At 39.4% G+C, this 19,899-nt stretch overlaps 1 protein-coding gene across 2 annotated transcripts in view; it reads left to right on the top strand.

Annotated features, from left to right (window-relative positions):
- stxbp5a (syntaxin binding protein 5a (tomosyn)) overlaps window positions 1-19,899 on the top strand; it is a 121,943-nt gene that overhangs the window by 69,131 nt on the left and 32,913 nt on the right. For both annotated transcript variants that reach the window (XM_059355896.1, XM_059355897.1), the window contains 5 exons: window positions 1,965-2,028; window positions 3,263-3,346; window positions 16,118-16,241; window positions 18,080-18,158; window positions 19,149-19,303. In XM_059355896.1, the coding sequence (XP_059211879.1) occupies window positions 1,965-2,028; window positions 3,263-3,346; window positions 16,118-16,241; window positions 18,080-18,158; window positions 19,149-19,303 (506 nt within the window). The remainder of the gene's footprint in view (window positions 1-1,964; window positions 2,029-3,262; window positions 3,347-16,117; window positions 16,242-18,079; window positions 18,159-19,148; window positions 19,304-19,899) is intronic.

Genomic DNA, 19,899 nt, shown 5'->3' with positions numbered 1-19,899 from the left:
GGTGCAGAGGGGGCGAACATTTTCACATTTTATGATGTAAAGAACAAGCATTATATATGCCATGAGGCATTTAGTTTGACTCTACATGAGTAGTTGTCTGTGTCTGTGTGTGTATGTGTGACACAAAAATCCTTGAATCAGTAGTTGAAGACAATAATGTGGTACCCATAACTGTGAATGATGCTATGAGAATGATGGCATGCTGATAGTATGCATAGAAATGCGTATTCAGTAGTTTGCATGCGGAGATTGATCTGTGTGAACATGCACAAGCTATCAGAGACACACATGCACGTAAATACACACCTACCCAAATGTTCCTGTCCCCAAAGACCTTTTTTTTTTACTCTTTATGCAAAACGCAGAGTCATTAGCAGTACGCATGCAGAATTGTGTGCTTACAGGAGCGTGCTCAAGTATTAGGCAGGAGTTGTTTGTGTGGGTGGGTTTGTGTGTTTGTGGCAGAGTATGGATGATTTTTGGGCTCCTGTCTGCGCTCTGCCCATCCTGCCTCTGTTGCCATGGTGATTCCTTCATCTCCAAACCTGAACATGTATTTGTGGAGTTTGTGAATGTGTTCGTGTCAGATTTATTTACTGTATAACAACAGGTTTTAACAAAACAGATTTGTTTACGAGGTCTCACTGGGGAAGACGGAGAAACGTTGCGCATAAAATCCTCAAACAAGAGGAAATAAACCACGTGGGACGGGCGGGCGAAGCTTTTATGCAAGTTGCATTTTGTAATTCACCAAGAGGGTAATTGTTTGTTATGGATGCAGGTTTTACAAATGGGGTGGATGTTAAGATGTGTCTTAATTGTGCCGACATGCAAATGTGTGTGTGTGTGTGTGTGTGTGTGTGTGCGTGTGCATGCTGCTGTGTACGACTGTTAACTGAGAGACAGGCAGTGAAGGGGGATTAGATAAATCAACAGCTCCAGCTGCAGCAGAGCTTAGGTAATAAGGCTCCGGCACAAACAGGCTAAATATAGAGACAACTGACTGACTGCCTGCCCACTAACTGCTACCTTCTAATACACACATACACACACTCACACACACACATTGCTGTAGATACTTCCCATCTTTGGCCCTTTGCTTATTCTCATATAGCTGTGCAGAGATGCAGGGCTAAACTTAACAAAAGAAGTTTACATTAATCCTCTGCTTATGGTTTTCCAAATCCAAAAATGTATTTCAATTGGACTATATACAGTTTTTATAGTTCATATTATCAGCAGCATGTCTTGTCCTTCACTGTCAGTCTTAAAGTTGAATAACTAACTTCTGTCCTCATTTCACATTACTTAAATTTGGTTGTAGCTCCTTCCCTTTTCTCTCCTTGTCGGGCATCCCTGCCCTTGCTGCCTGGTTTTGGGGTTATGTTTCAGGCTCTAACAGTCACTCTTTTTCAGCTGTGACCTTCTCTGGCGCTCCGCAGTCCACATCATCTCTTTAAGGCAGGGAAGGTTAGGTAAATTCTGCAGCCACGTGGCACGCAGAGAGAGGAGACTTGACATAAGGCTGTCTGGAGGGTAAAGCACAGACAGGGAGGGGAGAGGAGAGGAGGGGCAGACGAGCATTTTGTGCTGTCTTCGCTGACATGCAAATAGTCACACACACACACACACACACACACACACTAAGGAACACATGCACGCACATACACATAGCCATTGGGGACTGAGTGGCCTGACAGAGCCATCCATCACAACCTTAAGTGAGCTTATGTCTTTGAACAGCCTTTTAGAGCCTTGGAGTGATTGGCAGCTCTGTCCTCCCTGGCGGACCTCTTCCACAGGTTCAAAGACACTTGCTTCCCACCTTAACCCTCTCCATACATCGCTATGTGATGGGAGGGAACTTTGTGCTTTAGGCTCTTGTTTTGATGTTTTTTTGAATATTGCATCATGCCAAAAAGGGAAAAAACTCTGACTATGTCTCTCTTTGTCTCTCTCCTAAGGTCCTCCAAGGCTCACCCTGGACCAGTTGTCCACATAAGTGACAACCCCATGGATGAGGGAAAGGTAAAGGACAACACTTTGGTCTGTTTTTAAAGATATATGTCATTCTGTCTCATGTAATAGTCACAAAAGCAATTCCTTACATATAGGACCTCACAAACACTACGGTGGTGTTAGGTATTTGTTGCAGTGACAATCGACAACCAAGTATCTGGCTGTTTTTTAGTTGGCTTTGGTTGGTGTTGGTGAATTTCCATAGTTTAAGATTTGAGCCATTTTTCTCATGCACCACTACGATTTGCTTAGCTTTTCAAACAAGAGTGTAGTGCCTGTCCAAAACTGGCCATCGGTATTGCTGCTTGCAGCTTTCTCTAGAACTTCCCTTCCTTGTGTTTCTTAGCAATACACCATTACATAGATGGGTTCCAATATTAGAGTATATGCATCATTTGCTATTTGAGACTAGTCTATTTCTGGTAACAGAAGCTTTCATCCAACAGTTACATCGCTGATGCATGAAATGTTAAAGTGTGCCACAATGTAACATCTCCATTCTCTTTCTTCATCTGTTCTTGAATGTGCTGTAGCTGAGCTGAACCCAGCTTGCCATTGAGTTGTGTAACACTTAACAGGGGTCCCCTCTTAATGCACTATACAGTGTGTACATCACGCACTACTGATAAATATATCCCATAGAACTCAAGACCCTGTTCTTGACACTGCACTTTCTTTGGTCCTCAGCAATACACGGCAAGTTTGAAGTCGATTGAGTAAACGATAGTTGAGAAAATCAAAGGACAGACAGAGACTCCTTCCGTTTTAGTTAGATGAGATAAGTAAGGAGAAAACAACAACTATCCACCACGGTCAGTCTTACATATTCCTCTTTACTTCACTGTTCAAAACAGGACATGCTGATCACAAATAAATCCAGCCTCATTGTCCCAGCACACATAATGGAGACATTTGTAGAGTAATTCCCACTGCAAAGTTAAAATAGTGCCGGTTATGATCAGTTGATCTGCATTTGTGACACTATAAATAAGTATTCAAAAAAACCTTTCACTTTATGTACTAAAAAAAACTTTTAGCATTTCCTGCCATCATGTCTTGTGAACCAGGGTGGGCAGGATTCTTCCTGAGCCACCTCAGCCTGCTTACACCTGACTTCCTTTCATGCTGTGCGAGAATGTCAAATGTATTACTTCTTTTTCTGCCCTTCATGGGGTCTATTCTATCTCCTCTCTGTCATCTCTCCTACCTATCTCACTGACTGCCTGTCGCTCTTCCTCTCCAGCTTATAATTGGATTTGAGTCTGGGATCGTGGTCCTGTGGGATCTGAAATCAAAGAAGGCCGACTATCGCTACACATACGATGAGGTAGGCAAATCTCCAGTATTTCCTTTCTTCTCTAACAGCTTTCAGTCATTCTTCCAGCTTCTGATCTACAAAGTGTCTTTTAATACAAAAACTGGGAATTAAATCACATATTCATGAGATGAACTGTATACAGTTTTGTGTGTGTGTGTGTGTGTGTGTGTGTCTGTCTGTCTGTAAGAAAGTTTTCTTCGATAACACACCAAGAATATAAGATAGTTTACTACAGCTGACAGGGTTTGTGAGTTGACAATGTATATGTCCATACACACACCCTCAGTCCTTTCTCATCTGCTGATGATAGTACGAAAAGAGAGTGCTGACTGAGAAGGAATATGACTGTCTACTTCCTGTTTCATCTCATTATAGATATTAAAGGGGAAAGGTCAGCCTGCATTGGAAAAAGCATCCCTAATGCAGAGTTTAATGAAGATAAAGAAAAATTGGCTTGTCAGAGGAGAGTTTTATAGCCAACTATGGATCTAGGAACTGGGTTTGATTTATCTAGGTACAAGAAGAATGAATATTCTCTTCATATTTGATTAGAAATACTTGTAGACACATTTTGTTACCTATGGTTAGAGCCAGGCTAGCTGTTTCTCCCTTTTTTCAGTCTCCACGCTAAGTAAGCTGGTTTAGGTACCAAATGTGCTTTCCCTGCCAGATGGGCTCTAGGTCCTTGATTTACAGATGATGTACACATTATCGTTGGAAATTGTGTTTGCAGCCACAGCAAGTGTTTTTTTCTACACTGTGAGAGTTTGTGGATGGACGATTACTCATTTACCATCTGTTTAGCTAACCAGCTAGCTTGCTAATTCCACCTTGCTTCAATGCTATACTGGTTACAGAAAATGAGCTGAACAGTTATAACTCATCACGGTAGCAGCGGTGTGCTTTCTTATGCTGTGACAAGAGTGTTTGGATTAAGAATTAGCTTGTAAAATTTTAATTCATTCACCACTCATTTAGTGGATGGCTAGTTAGCTTGCTTGCTAATTTTACCATGCTTTAATGCTTTACTTGTGACAGAAAATAAAAATGAATAAAGTTCTAACTCATCATGTTGATAGCAATGTGCATCCTAAGTCGTAGTCGCTACGTAGCTAGTTTGCTAGTAAAGATGTGTTGAGGCAAAGAGAACAAGTCAGTCACATCATAGTAGTACTAACCCAGGGGTGCTCCAAATTTGGATGACATTTTGGGGTACCCACATATGATTGAGTGCATACAGAAAAATGCAGTTGTCAGTTCTCCTACAAAATTGCCTTAACTTTACCTAACAGCACAAGCATTGATGACAGACAGCCATGCAACCATTAGCTTTCTCCAAATCTTCATTCCTAACTTGACAGATGCTTGCAGTTGGAAACAATAGCGTGTTAAATAAAGTGTATAGAAAGGGAAAGTAATGACAGGAAAGATTTAAATATAATTCATGTGCTCATTCATGCGCTTGGGACCACACAAAATGTTTCTGAGGAACGCCATTGGTTCACGACCCTCATGACAACTAGTACTAGCCAATCACAGCACTGCAAGGCGGGACTAGTTAGGACACTCCTTCCCAACATATAGTTGCCATAATGCACTTCGTGTTGTGCAGCCAATCATAATATATCCTGTACATGTAGGACCCCGGTCCGATCTGTCAGGCTGAACACATCTGGTACCTACAACAGCTGCTGGCAGTAGCTTCATATTTAGTGTACAGATATGAGAGTGGTATCAGTCTTAGATAAGCATACTTCCCAAAACTTAAATATGAGTCTGTCTTCACAAAATAAAAGCATAGTCTCGTTTGCTGGTGCTGCAGTCACAAATCAAGAAGATGTTTTTTACATGAGTAGTGCTGTTTACAAAGACGAACACTTTGTGAAATGCATGTTTTAACAATGTCATGATTTATACAGGCTAGTGCCATGTGTTCAATTCTCCAGAGTGGTTGTGCTTGCATATTGCAGCTGTAAAAAAGGCCACATTTTGCAAAAGGTCCACCTTTTTCAAAGCACCGAGTCATGTAGCTTTATTGGCTTCCCCAGAGGCAATAGTGTGTGTCTATAAATAAAAGACAACACAACAATAAAAAAAAGAGACGCAGTGTCAGAGCTGCTCAGATCCCCTCTGGACCTGGCATGTGTCAAATCTCTACTGCTCCTGTTTTCTGTTACCTGATTGGTTTTTACACAAAATCAGATGACGCAGTTGCTGTATTGGGATTATTTTTATGATCTTTCATAGTATGAATGTGTGACAGCCTGTGCTTTTTCTATGCAGGTTTTGTAAAATCTGTCCCTTTCCATTTCTTCCATGTGTTTCTGTGTATGAGACTGAATGTGTCTATGAATAGGCGAGCTCATTCATAAACTTGTCATTGAGGTTTAAAACGACTGAATGGTTGTGGGCAGACACACAGTCGACATGTACGTGGTCATACAGTGGTGTCCGTAGTGCTTAGCCACAGAGCCAAGCCGCCTGTTTAAGATAATGAGATTATTGTAACACTCATGCTGGTGCTCACCTCATTGGCAGTGCTGCAGTGCTGTAAGCACGCTGAGATAACAAGAGTCACCGAGGACTACATAGACACAAAAATGAGAGTGGATTTTGTATGTTCAATCTGTACCATTCTCCCTCTCTCTCTCTCTCTCTCTCTCTCTCTCCCTCTCTCTTTCTCTCTGCATTTGCCCTGTCTCCCTCTCAGATAAGCTAATATCCTCCCGCTGCTCCCAGGGCATTACAGTCTCTAGTATTGAATCTCCCATGGGAGCTCATCTCTTCTCTCCAAACCCCTACAGTTACATGTCTCCAGAGACCGGGGGTGGAGTGGGCGGAGGCTGCTCCTCATTTCACTCACTATGATTTACACTGACGAACAAAAAGAGCCTGCAACTCACGACCGTTCTCTCCTCTCTTGGAATGTCTCTGGGTTTTTCCCCTGGCTTAAACATCCAAATGGTTATAAGAGTCAGATATATAGTATTTAAAGTTTAATTTTGCCCCAGACCAGCCTTCAGGGGCAGCAAAGATAACCCTTGTATTCTCCTGTGTGGCATCACTAGTGAAATGTGGTGACTTTTCTATTTTTACTGTTGTGGATAGGGCTGTAGCCAACACTATTAAATGGGCTGAATGCTGTGGAAGAAACGCAACAGGGCTTTGTGAGTGTAAGGGTGGATGGGAGGGACAAAAGAAATATGATTTTGAAAACAGTGTGTTGTGATACTCACTTAAGAAATCAAAATATTTTAATATTCACATAATATATATAATTATATGTGCTTCCTTAACTGTACTTTCGAAAATGCACATAAAAGTTTTTCACTCGCTTGACGTTTCACAAAGTAAACATTTAACTCATGACTGATCAGCTGTTTCAGCTCTGACATAAAAGAACATGTTTTCTCTCGTGGGTGGCCAAAGTTGTCAAATAAGCAGCCTCTTTTTTGTTATTTTTCCTCTCTTGAGCAATCTCTTTTTCTTTAACTGTTTACTGGTAGATTAGCCTACAGCAATACATTACACTGCCCTCTTCTGTTGAAAGTGCATTTATGCAGCTTTGTTTATTTGCTTGAAACCAGCTGATGGAAACGTCCCTAATTCCCAATTTCTTTAATGCAACGTTTTCCAATTTTGCTTCAAAATTTGCTAAGACTATAATGCAAACACAGCTAATAACTCAAATGTCTTTCTGAAAAGTTCTTGGAATGGTGTAAAGTAATTTTACCCGATGAAGGTTCACTGACACAAACATAGTATATTTAATAACCACATTATGACTGACAGTGTACAGTATTTCTTGTTTGTTTTCAATCAGAACAGTTTTGGCCGACAGACTGGACATTAAGAACTGTGTTTAACTTTGATGCTGTTTGCTAGAAGGGTAAAAGTGTTGAATATACATAAAGAGTTATATTGTGGGTTTTACTACCTCAATTAAGAATGATGATAGAGAAAGTGAAGGCTTAACTAAGTGTCCAACATCAAGATGGTTGCGATGGAAACTTGGGTCTAATATGATGCTGCCATTAAACATATATTTAACACCAGTAAGATGGCATTAATATTGCATGATTTAGTTGGTACAACTGGAATCGTTTGCTGTTATCTTGAATGTGTGCAACCTGAAGTGCAACCTCAATTCCAAAAGTTGGGACTCTGTGTACAGTCCAAATAAAAAAAGGAATTCACTTTATATAAACAAAAACAAAAGTGTATCCATTTGAACATAAAATATACTGTCTTTATACAGTTTTCAATTGAATATGTGTCACAAAGAATTGGCACGTTATTGCATTCAATTTTATTTATGCTTTAGATGATGTTGCAGCTTTTTTGGAATCAGGCTTGTACTTTTTTTACAGCCATTAAATCCATTGCAAACTGCATACTTCCTGCTGTGGGCTCTTATTCCTGCTGTGTGCTTTCATTCAAACACTATTTGCCTAGAAGCTTGCTGCCAAGTATCAAACTTGTCGAGTGAAATGAACAAGGAAGCTTTTCCTCTTCTCCTATTCAACGGCACAGTAAGCCAGTAGACCATGCAGTGATGGATTCAGACTTTGGAATAAGCACGTCTTAAAGAATATTTTAGGTTTGATGGAAAATTGTGGATGTTTAAAGAAGTGAAAGTGAGCCTATGGTCTTGGATTTCGAAGAACAGAGATAAATGTGTTTTTATGAGTAATGAAGGCTCTTGTATTCTTGGCAACTTTTTTAACGATTCTTGCAAACTTTCTCGTCAGCAAGTGGGATGCACATAAGGGAAATAATGAAATGGTTTCGACTTGAATGAAGGCAGCTTTTGTTAGTTATACATGCTGTCAAACTGCAGAAATGTCAGCAAACCGGAACTTAAATGTGGCCCCCAGACAGCAACAAAGTTTCTGGCAGAGTTCAGACAAACAGCCGAGGCGATAAAACTTTTGTTTTTACAAGCTCTCAAAGAGCTGAGAGAGCATGCTTTCCACTCTGTGTCTATCAGTGTATCGTCTATTATTAGCTGTGGATCAGCAGTATGGGTTTCCAGCCAGTGCTAGCCAGAGAGCATCCGTCACCCTGACCATGCTCCACTCTGCTCCGTCTGACTCAACACCTTGGTCTGAGTCCGGCCCTGATAAACGGCTGATATCACATCCAGATCGGAGGCTCTTCTTCCCCCCTCCTCCTCTTCCTATTTGTCTCCTGCTGGCTGTTTCTTTCTCTCTACAAATGCATGGATGATTATTTTATTTTTGTGTCATACCTTCAAAAGGCCCATTATTCAAACTCACTAATTTATTCCACAGTCTGCTGATACAAACAGCCCAACGTCCCACCCGTTTTCTTCTATCACAACTCAATTTTGTGCATTTTTCTTTTTCTACATTTCTATCTGTAATCTTTCTGTATTTCCTTTCCTAATGGCAGTGTTGGGGAAGCTACTTTGAATTCATAACTTAACAGGCTACAAGTTACATCACACTAGAAGCAGCTAGTGACGAATGTAGTTTAGTTAACTACATTTTATTGGAAAGGTAATTCAAACTAAAAAAATGTTTTTAAATGTGGTACAAAATAACATATAACAAAATATAATAGAAAAAGGGCCAGCAAAAAGCCCATTACATTTTTCCACAGGTCATAAATATAACAAAATATAATACCCACTAAAAATATTAAGCTTGCACCTTTTAAAATTGTTTGAACTACTTTAATACTGGTCTAAAAATACTACTTACTACTTGTCAGTTTTGTAACATCTGACTTATACAATCCAACATCTCAACAATTAACTTTTATTGTGCAATCTTCACAAACTTGTAAGTTCAAGTGTGTGAGAGAAAGAGGGCAGGCCTGGTCAAAGGGGGTTCAGCTACAGTAATGAAACAATGGTAAAACAAACATTAAAAAATAATTATTTTCCTTTTATGCCCCAATAACTACACAAAGAATGCCAAAAGTAATTAAACCTCTTGAATCACTATGGAAATATGAATGCAAGCAAGTTAATGTGAAGTGAAATTTAACTCATAGTTTGACTACATGCAGTTTCACTACTCCCCAACACAGTTTAATGGTTTTAGTGTTTCTCTTTTTGTCTTTAAATCATTTTGTCTCTGTTTTTCTTGTACTTTGGCCCATTGTTTGTGTCATTTTTTTGTCTCTGTCAAGTCGTGGTAAGGAACCAGCAGTTTCTGCCGAAAAAACTTGGTAACTCTCTTGCAGCAATGTTTGTTACCTCTAGTGTGATTGCGAAAGTGTGTCTAAAGCTGCAGCAAAACACAAAATCTGTTGGTTAAAAATGGAAGCAAATCACAATACTCAGAGCTATTATTGAAGGCCAAGAATAACATTCAGTAAAAAGTGCAAACTTATTCCCACAACCACTAAGCATTTATTACTTAATTTCCAAGCAGTACAAAAAAATATTTAACAGCTTTGACTGAGGAGGATTTTGTGTTATTAACATATTTTGACACAAGAAGTCATAATACGAAACCTTGAATGCTGTATGCAGGTTCAGCCGGATTATGTTCTAACCTATGAGTTGCCCTTTTTAAAATCTAGTTCATATAGGACAACATGTTGAAAGTCCCTGAAGTATTCTTTGTGATGGACAGCTCCGTTGACTCTATTTGATATGTCCGTGTGCAGTAAATCCCTCCCATCTGGTTGTCTGAGAGGATTAAAAGCAAATGCTACAAATTATTGGCAAACTCCGTCTGACACAAGTCTGGTTTCATTAAGAAGTATTTTCTTCCCCCCTAAGACCTGTTGAGAATGCAGACAGACTATTACTATTCATTGCTGATGGGTCATTTGGCAAGTCTGGTGCAATATCCATTAGATGGATAGAATATCATTCTTTATATGATGGTCAGTCTCTGTGGGGCTCTAATACCCGTCAGGTTGTTAGTCTTCATAATACTAATGTTGAGTCCTTGTTAAGAAAAACGTGATTCTCTCGCACTGCTCATGCAAGACATTTTGATGATTAATTAATTTTCCTGATGTGATATTAACAAAAATACAGATGTGGAGGGGGTTATTATGGTAGTATGTTTTCAACCATGTCAGTCACTCTGTTGGCCCAGTGCTTTGGTCAATAGTGAAATGAAAGGATGATAAAGATTAATCTTAACCATTTTCCACTTATTCATTTGCCTACAAGATGCTAGCACTATATGGATGCTTCATAGACTGCTAGCAGCTCTGTGAGGCTGTAATCAAAGCATATCAGTGCTTGAGCTTAAATGCTAACATGCTCACAGTGATGCTAACAAGCCAATGTTTAGCATGTATAACGTTGGCCATGTTCACATGATAAGTACTGATTGTTAGCATGCTAAATTAGCATTAAACACTAAGTACAGATGAGACTGATTGGAATGTCATTGATTTTGAAGGTTTGGTTATAAGCTAGAGTAAAGGACAAATCAAAATTGACCTGTCGAAGGTGCTGAATGAAAAGTCAGGGGATTCTTACAGTTGTTACAAGTCAGACCAGCATTGGGGTAGCTGTGGCACAGGAGGTGCTAGAGGAGTGGGTCATCCTTTAATTGCAAGGTAGTTCTATCTCCAGTTCCTCCTGTCTGCATGTTGAGTGTTGTTGAGCAAGACACTGGACTCCAAGTTACTCCTGATGATCAGGCCAGCACCTTGCATGGCAGCTCTGCAATTATCAGTTTGAACGAGTAAATACGCAGCAAATTGTTAAGCACTTTGTCCAATAAGGTTGAAAGGCGCTCCATTTACCAAATGCAGTACTTTTAAACTGGTTGTAAATAATATAAATAAAATGCAAGTAATTAGCTGATACATACAAAAAAAAGTTAGACCAGAATTGCTAGCATGGCTAAAAATTATTGCAAGTTCATTGCAAAGGTCTAAAAATCTCATTATCACCATGGTCCACTTTGCAACCTCCTAAAAAACCCACCCCACTCACTACTCTCTTTCCAAATGTGCAAGACCTATGGTGGCCTTTACTTCAATGTAGAAATGCGAAAAAGACCCTCTCTAGAGCAACTGTTTATTAATTAGTTAGTCTATTCTGGGCTTCTGTAAGAACATGGCAGACTCTACAGACTTTGATCCCTATGTAAATATGAAGGGCTCACTCTAAGCAAACAAAAACACAAAAATACTTAGTTTCAAGTGATTATACACTAATGGAAACATAATTATGAATATTATATTCCATTTCTGCCATTTCTGATCCCCCTAAATCCAACAAGCTGGTCCTCTAAAAAGTTAATGAGTTTTCATCCAGCACCACCAATATGTTGAAATGTTCACTTCTCTAACACTTTATGACGCTATGGACCAAAAGTCTCTGTTGTATTTATAGAGTAATAATAACATCACATTTTGTGTTGCTCCAATCATAGCCAATTATGGTGCATCATCTTTTTAATATAGACAAAGTCTTAATTTGTAAACAGAAGCTTACATGGGGGCTTGTTCCTTTCAGGGCTTATATAATAACTGCAACAGAAAAACAGAAACAGAATGGATTTCACGTCCCAAAACAAAAAGGGATTGCTCTATGGAAATCACTGTTGACATACTTGACCTCAAATGCTTGTTTTTTAGATTAAGCCTTTTTTTGGGCTGAATGTTTTTCTACTTGAGCTGAATTACCATTGCTGTGTGTGTGTGTGTGTGTGTGTGTGTGTGTGTGTGTGTGTGTGTGTGTGTGCGTGTGCGTGTGTGCCGTGTGTGTGTGTGGCACTTCAGGGCTATGCCATCTTTGTGTCCCACTGTGAGACAGCGCTGGCAGAAGCTATTCTAATTAGAGCTGTGATATGCATGTTTATGTGTATGTCTATTTTCCTTCACCAATCTCAATTTGTGTGTTTGTTTTTGAAATGAGTGTGAGCGTGTGTGTGTGTTTGTGTGTGTGTGTGTGTGTGTGTGTGTGTGTGTGTGTGTGTCTCTAATAAGTGTTGACTGAATTCTCTCATCCCCCAAAGACCAATCTGTGGAAAGTGACCGTAATGTTATAAATCATTAAATTAGTCTTTTTAATTGGTATTGTTTGATATGATGAGTACCATGTGTTCCAATTACCCTACTCATTTTCCAATTAAGCACACTGCATTGTTCCCTTTTGGTACTGTCACAGCGAACAATGCAACGATAGATTTCTAGAATTCGGTCTGTCAAAGCATCTCTGAATGGGTGAATGAGGGCTTTGTCTCATAAAAGATAAGTTTTTGCATTTTTTATAATATCTGCAGATCATATCCTTTATCTGGGCTGCAGTTTACAGAGAGAAAGAACATCTTAGACCCTCCCTAACTGGTATCCAGACTCATTAATATCTCATCTTTATTAAAACTTAATCTATCCATAAATAAAATGAAAAAGAAGACATTTCAATCACTCCCAATGCGGGACCTGGATCTTCAACAACAGGCTCTTTATGTCGAATCATACATACAAGTCAATCCAGGATAAATCATTTCAGTTACAGAGTGTGGGATGCTAAATATTTTACAGAATCAGACATTTGTTCACACTGCATTCAGCACACCTGCTGTAACTACATCCACGCCACCTGGCACCGCACACCGGTGAATCACTTCTGGCAACAAATCATTGACAAACTGCATCCCACCTGTCCCTGTCAGTCTGCCTACCAGAACTCACATCCGCCATCAGCTTAGATAAGACACCTAAGCCATTACTCATTATGGCTCTAATTATTTCCAAGAAAACAATCCTCATGAGCAGGAAACGAGGAAACTCCATAACTAAGAAATACTTGGAGAAAAAAAATAACTTTAGTCATGTTTCATTTGTGAGCCTTTGTGGGAGTGAGAGGGAATGAGTCATTAGCTGTGTAATGAGATAATGTGAGTTGTGCGTCTTTGCAGCGTGATGTCACATAACCGTAGCTCATTCTCATCAAGCTCACAGTGACCCGGAGTCTTACTGAGAAAACCGAGATAATGAGACCTTTGGAAATCCTTGAGGCTGTGCATTCAAAAACACCCACGTCAGAAAGTTATCAACATTCATACTCTATTGGATTCATCTTTGTGAGTTTAAAGGGGACCTATTATGCTAATTTTTAGGGTTTCTTCAAGAATATCTTTGCACGCTTTAATTTTTAAAAGGCACTTTTATTTTTCTCATACTGCCCATTGCTGCTGCGTCTCTATTCACCGTCTGTCTGAGAGGCTTTGTTGTAGCAACTGTCTATTAAAGTCCCCCTCCTGAAAAAGCCCAGTTTGCTTGGGCTTGGTTTGGTCCCCCTTTTTCCCTTTTTATTAGAAAAGTCAAAATGTACATTAATCAACATTAAAATATCTGTAGATGTACCTGAGTTAACTTTAAGGTCTGGCCATGCAAGGCTATGTGATGGATTACATACTTTACCAGCAAACAATAGATGGGGTTCATTACCCTTCAAAACATATAAATATTATATGGGTTACTGGAGGACAAATACAGTTACATTTGTTTTGGGGAGCATATCACCTGTGTCACATGAGCATGAGCTGATATTGGTTTCTCAAACATGTCATTTTGCTTTTTCCTGAATTCTCATTCACATTCTGTGAGCCTGACGCGCAACACCCTTTATGATTAATGACACACCGAAGGCGAAATTGATATACACTAAAGTAAATAGCAGCTTCGACTGGAAGAGATTGACTTAACCTGAACATGTACTCACATCGACATTGACATGTCAGATTAGCGATAAAAGACAAGCAGACAAGGAAAACCAGTGGGGAGTTCATATTTAAACAATTAAAGGAGCTTTCGATGTGATATTTAAGAGTGCGAGGTGGAAAGAATGTAAGTGTGATCAACCAGCAGATTTTTAAGAAATAGTTATACCTTATACTAACTATTATCGCAGAGAATATGTCCAGTCATTGTCTCTGATAGAATATTTCTACTGACAAAGCACTTGGTTTTTGTTGGGACATTTTACTGATGCTGCAGGTGTTCTGGTGAGAACATGCCCCTGGGCAAAAAATTCATGTGACAAGTCCTGTAAAACTGCTTCGGAAGCTGTTGCGAGCTTCACGCAGATTTGGTGCACGTCATCGTATTTATTTAATGTCAAAACGTTCGCCGGGTTTAATTATGAGCTATGAAAAGGGCATCAATAAGCAAGGTTGCCCTTTACTGGCATACTTTGTGCATGATGCGTTTGTGTTTTCAATGATTGCTTGTCAGTAGATAAATCATTGTGAGCCAGGCTTACAAGGACTGTTTAGATGATGGGGAAGATGAGAGAAGAGAGCGGGCACCATGTCTCTAACTCTTTCCTGTCTTTCTGTATTCTTCTTTCTATCTATAACAGCTTATCTCTGTATCAGTTTCTCCATTTGGATCTTTGTTTTGTTCACCTTTGTTGTCCAAAACAAAGGTTTTTTATACAAAATGTCATATATATGCCGATATTAGAGTTGTAAGTACTGAAGTACTGACATAATATGCTCATTTTCAGTTTGTTTCTTGAACATGTTATACTTTAATGGTAAACTAACATCTTTTCTCATACTGTCTGTCCAGATGTACCTTTATTCACTGTATGAGATGTTCCAATTTAGCACCTGTGTCTTTAAGCCCCCCTCCTGAAAAAGTAATCTGCATCATTGCAGCCGGGGAATAACAATGATTTTACTGAAGCAGCACTTTCTATCTATATATAGTTTAGTTGTGACATCACAACTGTCTGGAAGTCCTGACGGCTTGTTAAAAGGCTCAGTTTTTGAATACAGGCTGTGTGCATATCTCAATCGACTGGTTTGATATTTTCACAGTATTTATGTGGCACCTAGACCTGCTTTATAATTATTTGTTTTTAAATCCTTCTTTTTTTTTTTTTTTTTTTTACAACATGGGACCTTTAAACTTGACATTGTTTTGGCCAATTTCTTAAATACACATAACTGGGAAACTTTTGCTATTCTGATTTACCCTCTTTCATTCTTCTTTGCTTTTTGGGTTAGCAAGACAGACTAAATAAATACTTTAATGTTAATTCCATGGCTCCAAATGGCACCAAATATAGCTGGAAGCCAGGGCTATAGTACTTAAGTCCAACCTCTGTCTTTTCTGAAGTCTTGCACCTGTCTCTGTCTTGTGCTTTGTTTGACTTGGAATTTTCTTGGTTTTGAGTTGAGCTATGAAGTGATGGTGAAGTTGCTCCAGGCTGCTGTTCACTTGTAAAGAACTTTGCTTAATTGGCTGATTCAACCAACATGATGCATTAGTTTGGTTTGATGTTAAAAGATAGATCAATCTTGTTTATACATACATAACTACACTATTGCCCATTGTGGTCTTGGTCGAGGACTTGACTGGATCTGGTCTTGGACATGACTTGGAATCAATTAAGTTGGTCTTCAGCCCAGAACAACTGTGTTGTTCCCCCTTGAGTGAATGTGTGTCTTTATAAAATAGAATTCTTAAAATGATGACCATGGTAATAAAACCTTCCTCCTGGCATTCCTGAATAAAATGACCAATCCATTTCCAGCCTATTTCCACACTCAGCAAATGGGTCATATAAAAGCTTCTTCTAATATATGCATTCATGCTGCAGGAAACACTCTGAAGTCAGAGGCCGGACCCTTTTATCTCACTTTCACCATCTGTTCGAGAGTTTATAATCCAGAGTCAGCTGTGTTTAACCCACATATGAACAATGTCCCGTGTACCGTATGGCTGCAACAATGCAACAAACTGAAGGAGACGGTGGCACATGATGCTTCATCCTGCTGAACCACTGACCCCGCCTGTTTCCTGCTTGTCGTTTCCTAGGCGATCCACTCAGTTGCTTGGCATCACGAGGGCAAGCAGTTCATTTGCAGTCACTCAGATGGAACTCTGACCATATGGAACATCAGAGGCCAGGGCAAGCCCATACAGACAATCACCCCACACGGTAAGGAGGTGCAAACACACACACCAAGACTTCGTCTGGAATCACTCTCTTACATGACAAAAGCTTGATAGAAACCGCTCACTTTAGGTGGGTTTTGGATGTTTAACTTACACGACTGATCAGCTGTTTCACCCGCTTTGCCAGTCAAGACGAGTTGACACGAAAGAACAATTATAAGTTGCCAAATTCAAATACAATTCCTAAAGATCTCTCCATTTTTTCTTGTGGGTGCCCAAAGTTGTCCAATTAGCAACCTCTTTTTTTGTTGTTTTTTCTTTTTTGCGCAATCTCTACTTCTTCTACTGTTTACTGATGGATCAGCCTACAACAGTATTTTACACTGCCATTTTCTAACGAATGATGTTTGTGCAGCTTTGTTTATTCACTGTGAACCACTGAAATTGTTCCTAATTTGCATTTTCTTAAATGCAACATTTCAATATTTCGCTTCAAAATTTGCTTCATGTTCGCTTCATATTCGATTAATGGAAACACAGCTACTGTACCATACTCTGGTGGACCTCCCACTTCAACATATTATATGCATTTTGTAATTCAACAATTATGGTTGCGGAGAGATCACATGCTACAGGGATTTAAAAATAACTGAGTTCTAATTTTAACTGCACACTTAAATATAAATGGAAATGCTCCAAGTTGAAGAAGTTGCATCCATTTCTTTAGGTTATTATATATAAAAACGCAACTGATTCTGCCTGGTGTGATTACTTTGAGGTGTTATCGTACAGTAGAAGTTTTACAGTACACGCTCCCAGTGCCTTTAGCCATCTGTCAGTCACATGACCCTCTCTATGCTCATCGAAACCATCCCTCAAGAGCCTCCCAGCACATGGCTCCCACATCGTTTCCTCATTTCAGTCAGAGGATTATTGTCAGTTCAATTATGCCCCTGCCTCTGTTTGCTTTACTTTGTGTCTGCACGTGCATATAGTACATCAGTGCCGGCGCTCTGTTTATTTCCTGCAGAAAAACAAGTCTGCTCTTTTGAAGATGCATTTTAATCCATACTCCCCTCTTTCCCCAAACACATACCTACTCACTGTCTTTGACAACTCACCCAGATGAAGGGCCTGGAAGAAGTAGACAGAGTGCAACTAATGGACAGAGAGAGTGCGAGAGTCAGAAAGAGGAACAAAGAGAGGAATTAAATGAAAGAAGAAGAAAAAACTTCTAACCAGTTTCTCAAGCTGGTTTTGTGTGTAGGGGATTGCAGAAAGGATTTCACCACACAGGCTTTTTAATTAGTTGTTTCTCCCTCTGCTGCATACATAATTAGTTTGGTATTTAATGGGCAATTATGCAAATTCCTTTGACAGGTTTAAGTAAGGCTTATAAGTCCTCCTTTAATTGTCTTTTTGTATATCTGTTATTTAGATGTAGTTATTAAAAGCAGTTCTTTATTATACAGACCTGCATTGTATAAGCTGCCTCAGGGCTCACTTTGTCTTTTCAGTAATAGTTCAGATATATTCAGCCACTTATTGTGCATTCTGATACAAAAATATGCACAGGTTGGCACACGTGTGATGGATGTGCAAATTTGCCTCCATGCGGACCTCCCTTAAGGTTTGAATAGATGGATCCTGTAAATCATCCATGATCGTCACACCTCCTTTACATGTCCCTGCCCCTGCATTTGTCTTTATCCTCCCTGATGAATAGCCTTTTGTTATTGCCTGGCTACTGTTCAGAGCTGCAATTTAAGTGCAGCTTCTGGGGAGGGGGAAAAAAACGAGATGACAGGAGAAACATGAAGGGAGGAGGTGAAGAGAGATGAACTGGCAAACTAAAGTAACTTCTGTTTGTTCTATTTTTAGGAAAACAGCCCAAGGATGGGAAGAAGCCAGAGCCTTGTAAACCCATTCTCAAAGTGGAGTACAAAACCACTAGAAGTGGGTAAGGTCCCACTGCCTCTCTCACTCACACACACATGCACACATGCTTGAGCATTAATATGTTAAATTATACAGTAATGGCAAAAGACACATCAAGGTTATTGACATGTGTTAAAAGCTGTTGCCAAGGCAATGTGAATAACAAATGTGCCTCAGACGAGAAGCTACCCTTATGTCAATCTTCTGATATTAAAGGGGGCATATTATGCTCATTTTCAGGTTCATACTTGTATTTTAGATTTCTACTAGAACATGTCTGCATGCTTTAATGTTAAAAATACACATTATTTTTTTCATACTGTCTGTTAGAATATACCTGTTTTCACCCTCTGTCTGACACGCTCCGTTTTAGGGCCTGTCTCTTTAAATCTCCCCTCCAGTCTGCTCTCATTGGTCAGTGTTTCTGTGTTCTGCCTCTGTGCTCTCGTCTTTGCACCATCATTGCAGCTGGGGAATGACTGTGATAGCAGTGTAGCAGCACTTTTTACTGATAAAGTTGTGACATCACTATGTTACGGAAGCGCTGCATTTCTCTGTGGATTGAGCGTTTTTTGTACTTTCACTGTATATTTATTATACCTAGACCTACTTTATGATAAAAAAGACACAGAACTCTTACTTTTTTTTTACAACATGGGACCTTTAAAATAATGTAATTTAAAAAACATTGCTCCTCTGTCTTTCATGGCATCCTTTATCAGGGCTATTACTTCAGTACTTTGTCCAGTTACTAAAGTAGAAATGCCTTTAAAAATGTTTTTTGAAATTTCTAGTCAGATATGCTTATGGTTTTACCTGTCAAAGTTAATTGTTAACATAGTCAATAGATCATGATATATTAGAGCGGTATATGATATACAGTTCTACTGTACATTGTCAGACCAGTCAAAAACTATTTAAAAAGCTATTTATGTGGTTGCAGTATAAATACTGTAAATAAAAAGCCAGAAAAATGTTTATACCTCTGCATGTGTGTGTGTGTGTCTTCCAGGGAGCCCTTCATCATCCTGTCTGGTGGTCTGTCCTACGACACAGTGGGCCGGCGGCCATGTTTGACAGTAATGCATGGGAAGAGTACCGCTGTCCTGGAGATGGACTATCCCATAGTAGACTTCCTCACACTCTGTGAGACACCATACCCTAACGGTGAGTTTGTGTCTATTTTCTTGTGGAATATGCTGCGTGTATGTCGAAGCATTAAACTTGTATGGGGATTGTCCTTTGCTAAGTGCATTAGAATCACACACACGTACGCACCTTTCTATTTCTTTTTAATTATGTGGGATTGCTTGGCCCTGTGTTAGCGTGTTTCTGTAATAAACATGAAATTTCCCAAGGGGAAGGAGTCTATTCCAGTTTCATTATCTGACACACGCAACATTACATTTTCAATTCATCTCTTTGTACACAATAGCCTTCCGTCTAAATAAAATTATTATTTTATTCCCTGTATTGAGGAGTCAACAACTTAAACAAGTCGACGTAGAGTTGAATGGTATGGGATGTATATGTTGTATATGTAATCCAGTCTGTAAACTCCAGTGCAGCATTATCTGGCACATTCATGCAGGATTAGTGAGTTACATAATAACAATGACTTCTCACTGGCAGAATGATGTCACCACCCGCTGATTTCATCTGGTAATGGACATCACTGTGTCTTTCGGATTACACAATACATGTCTGGCTGATGATGTGTATGTGTGCTTTAGCCAGTGTTACTGTGTAGAGGAGGTGGATAA

This window comes from Centropristis striata, chromosome 18 (genome assembly GCF_030273125.1).
Source record: "Centropristis striata isolate RG_2023a ecotype Rhode Island chromosome 18, C.striata_1.0, whole genome shotgun sequence".
Classification (NCBI taxonomy): domain Eukaryota; kingdom Metazoa; phylum Chordata; class Actinopteri; order Perciformes; family Serranidae; genus Centropristis; species Centropristis striata.
Note: the sequence above shows the minus strand (reverse complement) of the source record. Positions and strands in the feature narration are given on the sequence as shown.